The sequence below is a fragment of the Piliocolobus tephrosceles genome, chromosome 11 (genome assembly GCF_002776525.5).
Source record: "Piliocolobus tephrosceles isolate RC106 chromosome 11, ASM277652v3, whole genome shotgun sequence".
NCBI classification, from domain to species: Eukaryota; Metazoa; Chordata; class Mammalia; order Primates; family Cercopithecidae; genus Piliocolobus; species Piliocolobus tephrosceles.
The window spans coordinates 122,675,517-122,682,688 of NC_045444.1; the positions used below are offsets into that span (position 1 = coordinate 122,675,517).

Genomic DNA, 7,172 nt, shown 5'->3' on the forward strand with positions numbered 1-7,172 from the left:
GCCATTCTCCTGCCTCAGCCTCCCGAGTAGCTGTGACTACAGGCACCAGCCACCTCGCCTGGCTAGCTTTTTGTATTTTTTAGTAGAGACGGGGTTTCACGGTGTTAGCCAGGATGGTCTCGATCTCCTGACCTCGTGATCCACCCGCCTCGGCCTCCCAAAGTGCTGGGATTACAGGCGTGAGCCACCGCGCCTGGCCTTGTTTTACTCAATATTTTTTAAGTGTGATACAATTGTATTCTACTGTATTATTATAATCATGTAAAAACAATATGTTAATGGTGGGATTATACAATCATAGGTGACCCTTTTTATAATGTTTTATCTCACTTTTTTTTCTTCAAATGATTCACTAAAATACGAAAGGTTTTGTTGCCTGTTGAACCCTTCAGGAATTATCCCTTGCCTCCTATTATAAAATAGACAACATTAAACACACAAGTACCCAGTATTTCTCCCTAATTCAACAGCTAAATTTCTGAATTACTTTTTGGATGTTTTTGAAATCACACATATTTAAAATTTCCCTTTTGCCTCCTCCTGGTGGTTAGGAGGGTGGACCTAGAGAAACATGACCTTAGACAAAATAAGAATAATTTCCCATCACTAAAATAAATGGAAATAGAGCTCCTTTCTCAGAAGGGAGGTTCCAGATGTATGCTGAGGTGTGGAACAGCTGGATCCTCGACGTGGGACTTGGAAGAGGTCTCCCGTGGGAAGCCAAGACTTGTCATTTGGGGAAGGAGACGTCTTTCTGGAATCTATATTGAGAACGTAAGGGAAATTTGCTGGAATTTGTGAAGCTGACAACCGCCAACCAGTCTGGCCACTTCACTGGGACCTGCCTTTAGGGCTGTGATGACCTTTAACCTGGGAAGGTAGCTGAGGACTCGGGGCACAGACAGAGGCTCCCAACCTTTGAGGGACAAGGGCTGCCCCTTGTGAAGACGGCACAGGCTGCAGGCCTCCGAGGCAAGGCAGCTGGGGTGGTGAATGAATGAAGGAGACTTCTCAGCATGGCCTCCCTGACAAGCATGGCATGACCCGCTGACCGAGAAGGGAGAGGGTGTCGCTCTAACTCTACATTGGGAGGAAAGTCATAGTCACAGACAGAACAAATCTGGCTGCTAGAGACCCAGAGCCATCAAACGTGAAGACCTAGCATAGAGAAGCTTCCCCAGAGAATCATGTGGGTAAACGAATGGGAAGGAGAGGTTGAGTCTCTGAACAAACCACAGAGGACCAGGAACTGGCAAAAGGGATGAACAAGGAAAGGGGCAGGGATGAGATGCTGTGAGACCCAGAAAAGCCTAGACCCTCAGGAGAGGTGGAGAGAGACTGGGGAGATTGTGATGCAAACTCAGCACTGGCAAATAGGCAGGACAATTGTCCCGAGGTTTCTGGCCACCTGCCACCTGCCCGGGGCAGCACAGCTTGGTGCAAGGGCCACTGTTTGCGGCTAGGTGGAACCCCTGCCCTACCACCAACAGTTGGTGACCTTAGCAGGGGACAGCCTTTGCAGAGCCCATTCCCCTTTCTGAGAAATGAAAATAACCCCTTCCTCATGCCGATATGGTGATGGTAAATGGAGTAAAATAAAGTTATATGAATAATTTATTTTTAATAAATACTTATATATAAATAAATATATACAGTTCCAGTGTCGCCCCAAATAGTTGCTGCCATCCCCCAGGAAGCAGAGATCTCACAGGGTCTTAGCCTACCTCACTGACACTCTCTACTTCCTGGAGGGAGAGGATCACACAGGACAGCAGCTACACCAGAAACAGCTATGCCCCAAAGCAGGTGCGTGCCAGCAAAGAGCAACTGGGGCCCTGGGGCCAGTGCCTGTGCCTTTAGTGGTCAGAGTCAGGACCCTCAGGACAGGACACCTGCAGGAAGACAGGACACGGAAACGCAGCTCGTTTTCAAAAAGAGTGGGTCGGGCTGGGTGCAGTGGCTCATGCCTGTAATCCCAGCACTTTGGGAGGCCGAGGTGGGCAGATCACGAGGTCAGGAGTTCGAGATCAGCCTGACCAACATGGTGAAACCCCGTCTCAACTAAAAATACAAAAATTAGCCAGGTGTGGTGGGACGTGCCTGAAATCCCAGCTACTCAGGAGGCTGAGGCAGGAGAATTGCTTGAATCCAGGAGGCAGAGGTTGCAGTGAGCTGAGACTCCAGCGTGGGCAACAGAGCGAGACTCCGTCTCAAAAAGAAAAAAAAAAAAAAAGAGCAGGTCGGGTTCACAAGCTGCATATGCTGATACCAGAGGTGACCACAGCACTTTCTGGGCAGAAGGGGTTGTTTGCCACACACGGCAGAGGCAGGTCCACCTGACTTCTGGACAGGCTACAGCACGGATGGCTCAGCAGGTATCTGAGGTGGTGGTGGAGGGTCCAGCAGGACCCAGCAAGAGCTCTTGACCAGCCTACCTCCTACTAGCAAACTGAAGGGCAGGGCTGTGTGTATTGCTGGCTGAGCACCGTCTCTGCCACAGAGATATGGAGGACCAGCCTGTGGTGATGCAAGGTCAGTTGGGCAGGTTTTTGAAAATGATGCAGATTTCTTTTAATGTGGGCTTACAAGCAGACAAAAAATAAATCACAAAGGTGGCAAATTTTTCATGGTACCAATGCACTTACGTGTCCTTCCTGACAGGGCAGTCTCATAAGAGGTGGCCCAGGGATTGCGGGCACAGAGCTGGGGGTGGGAAGGGGGCTCAGATGGGACTCTGAGGGTGATTGCAGAGGTGAGGCCGAAGTTCAAGGGGTGTCATCATTCACGTGGGGCAGGTGGCCAGCCCAAAACAAGTGTGACAACAGGAGGGGAGAAGAGGCGAAAAAGGCTGATGGGCTGGAGTGGGCCTACAGGAGGGGGCCTGGGCTGAACTTCTCTCGTTACACATAATCCTTCCCTGTGAGAGCCAGCCCGAGAGCCAGGGTGTAGAAAACAAGTATTGCATACATTGTCTAAAGCATCCCATTGGTGGAAGAGCTACTTCATGTCACTAATATGTGGAAGTTCATTCTTTGCCCTGCACTCCCTTAGATGTTGTGGTTAGCTTGTATGATGCGTGTACTCCAAAGGCCCGGAGGGTTTACGACTCCTGCATTTGAAGCCAATTGCTCTTTTCTAGTAAATTTTCTGAAATGTACATAAGCTTAAACTGTGAAAAACTTCAAAATGTAGGAATAACATGTAGTGATAAAATGTAGGAAAAGGAATCAATGCTTCCTTTTATGTGTCTAAAATTATAAGCATTCTTCCTCGAAAATTCTAGAAAAGGTTTAAATGTGTCATAGCGTGCTGTTTACTAATAACAATCCCCCTTGTAGGATTTCTAAATCTTCTGCAATAGCAGCACCTACCTGTTACATCAGGGCATTTTAAACAGAACAGCTTTGTTAGTTACGGGAAGCTACTTCTCTTTTTCACTAGATTCACTAAAATCAGGAAATAACGTATTTAATGATAAAAGGAAGGCAGAATCTCTCACAGAAGGGAAACCATGGCACGATTACTTATGTAGAAACAGTTGTACGGTGGAACGCATTCTCATTCTGGAGTCGCAACTATATTTAAAATAAAACGCCGCACAGCCATTTTGCCCATTTCCCCTCTAGATCGTTTAAATGGATTGAGTTTTCTACTGAAACTTTGCTTTTCTCATGACACTTTTGCGCAGGGCACTTTTCAATCCCTTCAAGAATTTCATGGACATTTATAAATGCAGGAAGCTATTCATGGCCCTCAAAGGGCAACAACTGGCCCACTCTCTCCTAGAGTGGAGAAAGAGCTTTTATCCTAAGAATGTGAAAAGCGAGGCCAAGCCAGTTTCACACGTGGGGGGGCAATGAAAGAGGGGTGCCGGGGCGGGGGGCTAATCTTAGTGATTAAAATGCTAATGTTTTATTTGAAGAGGAAAACCTTTGATTTTTTAAGAAAAGAATTCCAAGAGGAAGACATTTAATTCCTTGAAGTTACTAAAGACCTGGCAGATAACAAGTCCAATGCCACACCATCCGACCAGGAAAATGACACTACGGGTTTGCTTCCAGGAGGGACGCTGCTTGCTTTTTCAGTCTTAATGGAAACAGATATTACACAAAAGGCGTGGACAGTTTTCAGAGCTTTTGGGCCAGTCAGCAGGTTGCAAGAGTCGGCTTCCCATGGAGACATTAGATTTCCTCCAAATTAATTTTTGCTTGTATCAGAATGATACACATTGTTTTAAACAAAATCAGAGTATTAAACAGATTATAATGAAAACTCTGTCCCACTCTGTCTACCTGCCAATTACATTATCCAATGGCATTCTTTCCTATATTCATTTATTCACTAAAAATCCACAGGACAAATTCAGTTATTACATTTTGACTTGATTGAGCCCGATTGTGGGCCAGGCACTGCTCTCAGAGCAGGTGGATAATGGAAGGCCTTGCCCTCGAGGACTTGGCATGGCACCGTGAGAAACGTCCGTGAACACACACTCACACCCAAGTGGGCAAAGGGTGGGCACGGGCAGAGGGGGACTGTCACTCCACAAGGGCCCTTAAGGAAGGTCTCACTGGCACCGAGGCCCAAAGGGACGAGCATTCTGAGCCAGAGGAACAGAAAGCATAAGGGCCAGAGGTGGAGCGTGCCTGGCCTGCTGGAGGAAGCGCAGTGGCCACAGGGGCGTGTGTAGTGACCTGGTTTCATGGAAGCTATTTCGGGTAGTTTCTGTGTTCTTTTCCTAGTGTCTATATAACATGCTCACATGCTACTTCTTGATTTATCAATCTCAGACACGAGCCCCTGACTTCCTGCCATGGGACAGCAGGCTTCTGCGCTCCGGCTCCTTTCTTCCTGTGCCCTCGTCTTAGCTGTGTCAGAAGAGAAGGGAGCCCTGCTTTCCACATCCCGGGGCACCTGCTGTCTGAGTGTGAGTGCAGGGCAGCTTTCAGATGCCCATGGCAGCCAGAACTCCCCTCTGCGAGTCCCTTCGTGGGACATCCTAGACAATGAGCTCCACCAAAATGAGGGAGAGGCAAGAAGTTAGCAAAGGCCAAGTAAGGCTCAAGGATCGCAGCTGAGAGGGAGGGCTCCACAAAGGTGCGCTTCAGAAGAAAACGAATTAGTAGGTTACCTGGAGTGTTTGAAGGCATGGGAGTTATAGATACATGCAGTAACAAGCCAGTGAGGGTGGCGGTAAAGACCAAATAATGATGCGCAAAGCAGAGTCTTAGATGGCATTGTTGCTGTAGACACACATCTGATGCCAGTGGTACCCTAGCCAGGCCCGTGGCCCCACCGTGTGGATGATGGCAACTCCCAGCAGGTCCCACTGGATGTTGTTACTGTCATCCTAACTTACAGAAACTACCCAGTTTATGCCACTATCCCCACCCGATCCCACCTCTATAACCCCCAATATATAAGCTTGTTGTTGGCAGGTGTTACCTTTATATCTCCAGGCTAGCACTGCTAGCACCCTGGAGATGCTGACTGTTTGCTGAAGGAATATGCAAGTGAAAAGGTGTTTTTGATAGTGACTGCTCTGCACCGTTAAGTAGGTGATGGATTCTTAAGCTTGGATGACAGCAGGGCTTCTACCAGTACGCGCCCACATGAGGAGAGCCACATTTACCTCTCCCAGTTGTTGTGAAGATTAAATGAGATGGGCATGGAGAAACTCCAAGCCTTGCATGTCTTAGGTACTTAATAAATGTTAGTTTTCCCTTTTGACCTCCTTTCTTCCCAACGAAAATGGATTCAGTTGCCAAATCCTGCCAACGTCATCGTGCCCGCCGGGGTTGCACTTCAGTTCAGCATCTCAGGCGGTGGGGTGCCCTTGCATGGTATGTAAGAGAATTTTCAGTGGCATGCAGACATTTTTACCTTATGTCACTAGCATATCAAACCTACGGCCACATTCATATTGTTGCTTAGGATGAGGTGCAATTATTAAGGTGAAAGCGCGGAGTCAATTTAAAAATACGACTATTAAGTTGATAATATCCAGAGAAGACCAAGGTTGGGAAGGAGGCCACGAATGACTGCCATTTGGAAAGATTCCACTTCACATCCAGATTGCATCTTTCAGAAACTTCCACACTAGCACTAATGACCGAGGTCATCTGGACAGGTCACTGTGTTTGGATTTATCCTGAGGGCACAGTAGAACCACAGGAGTTGGGTAATAGTTCTAGGAAATTAAAATGCAAGTATCTGAAAGACCAGTTCCTACATTTGCATATCCAGCCAGATGACAGCTATACTCATCAGGCTGAAAAACTGACAAAAAAATCGTGTGTCAGAATTCAGGCACATGTCATAGTGTAATAGGATTAAGACATTTTACTGTACATACAGTATCAATTTTCTTAATTTAAGTAACCTAAAAATATCTTTCTTCCCTGCCACTAGCATGAAAACATTCAGCTGAAGTCTGAAGGGTTCGAAAACAGGATGGGGGTCTTGACTATCTTCTCATCCTAAATGTGTCTTGCCTTTTAACTAATTGTATGCTTCAGGCCACCAAAAGGAATTTTTTTTTTTTTTTTTTGAGACAGAGTCTCGCTCTGTCGCCCAGGCTGGAGTGAGTGGCGCGATATTGGCTCACTGCACCCTTCGCCTCCTGGGTTCAAGCGATTCTCCTGGTTCAGCCTCCCGAGTAGCTGGGATTACAGACGCCTGCTGCTATGCCCAGCTCATTTTTGTATTTTTGAAGAGACGGGGTTTCACCATGTTGGCCAGGCTGGTCTTGAACTCCTGACCTCAGGTGATCTACCCGCCTCGGCCTCCCAAAGTGCTGGGATTACAGGCGCGAGCCACTTTGCCTGGCCAGGAAATTTAAAATAGAGACAGGCAGAACGTCTTGGTTGTGAGTAGCATGCAGCAGCCTCCCCTGATGGGGTTCCCAGCACGTGCTGCTGTCTCGGTGACCATGCATGTTCTCCTAAACTTACCTTTGTATGTGTTACATCCTTCCTTCATCGCAGGAAGAAAAAGACTTGGTGACATTTTCCATTTTTCATCTTCTTCCTGTTCAAAGAAGAATATTTTCATTAATCACAGGCAAGACCGGGCAGCAAAAGCCGCAGACGCTGTGATGACCGTGACCAGGGTTCATGCTGTGCAGGCCCAGTCCTGGTCCCCCGGGGCAGTGCCCCTCTGGCCCGTCTGAG

The 7,172-nt window shown here is 47.5% G+C and overlaps 1 protein-coding gene across 2 annotated transcripts in view; it reads right to left on the minus strand.

Moving 5' to 3' along the window:
• Positions 1-7,172, minus strand: part of IQCA1 (IQ motif containing with AAA domain 1) — a 171,544-nt gene that overhangs the window by 65,261 nt on the left and 99,111 nt on the right. For both annotated transcript variants that reach the window (XM_023228745.1, XM_023228744.2), the window contains one exon: positions 6,954-7,029. In XM_023228745.1, the coding sequence (XP_023084513.1) occupies positions 6,954-7,029 (76 nt within the window). The remainder of the gene's footprint in view (positions 1-6,953; positions 7,030-7,172) is intronic.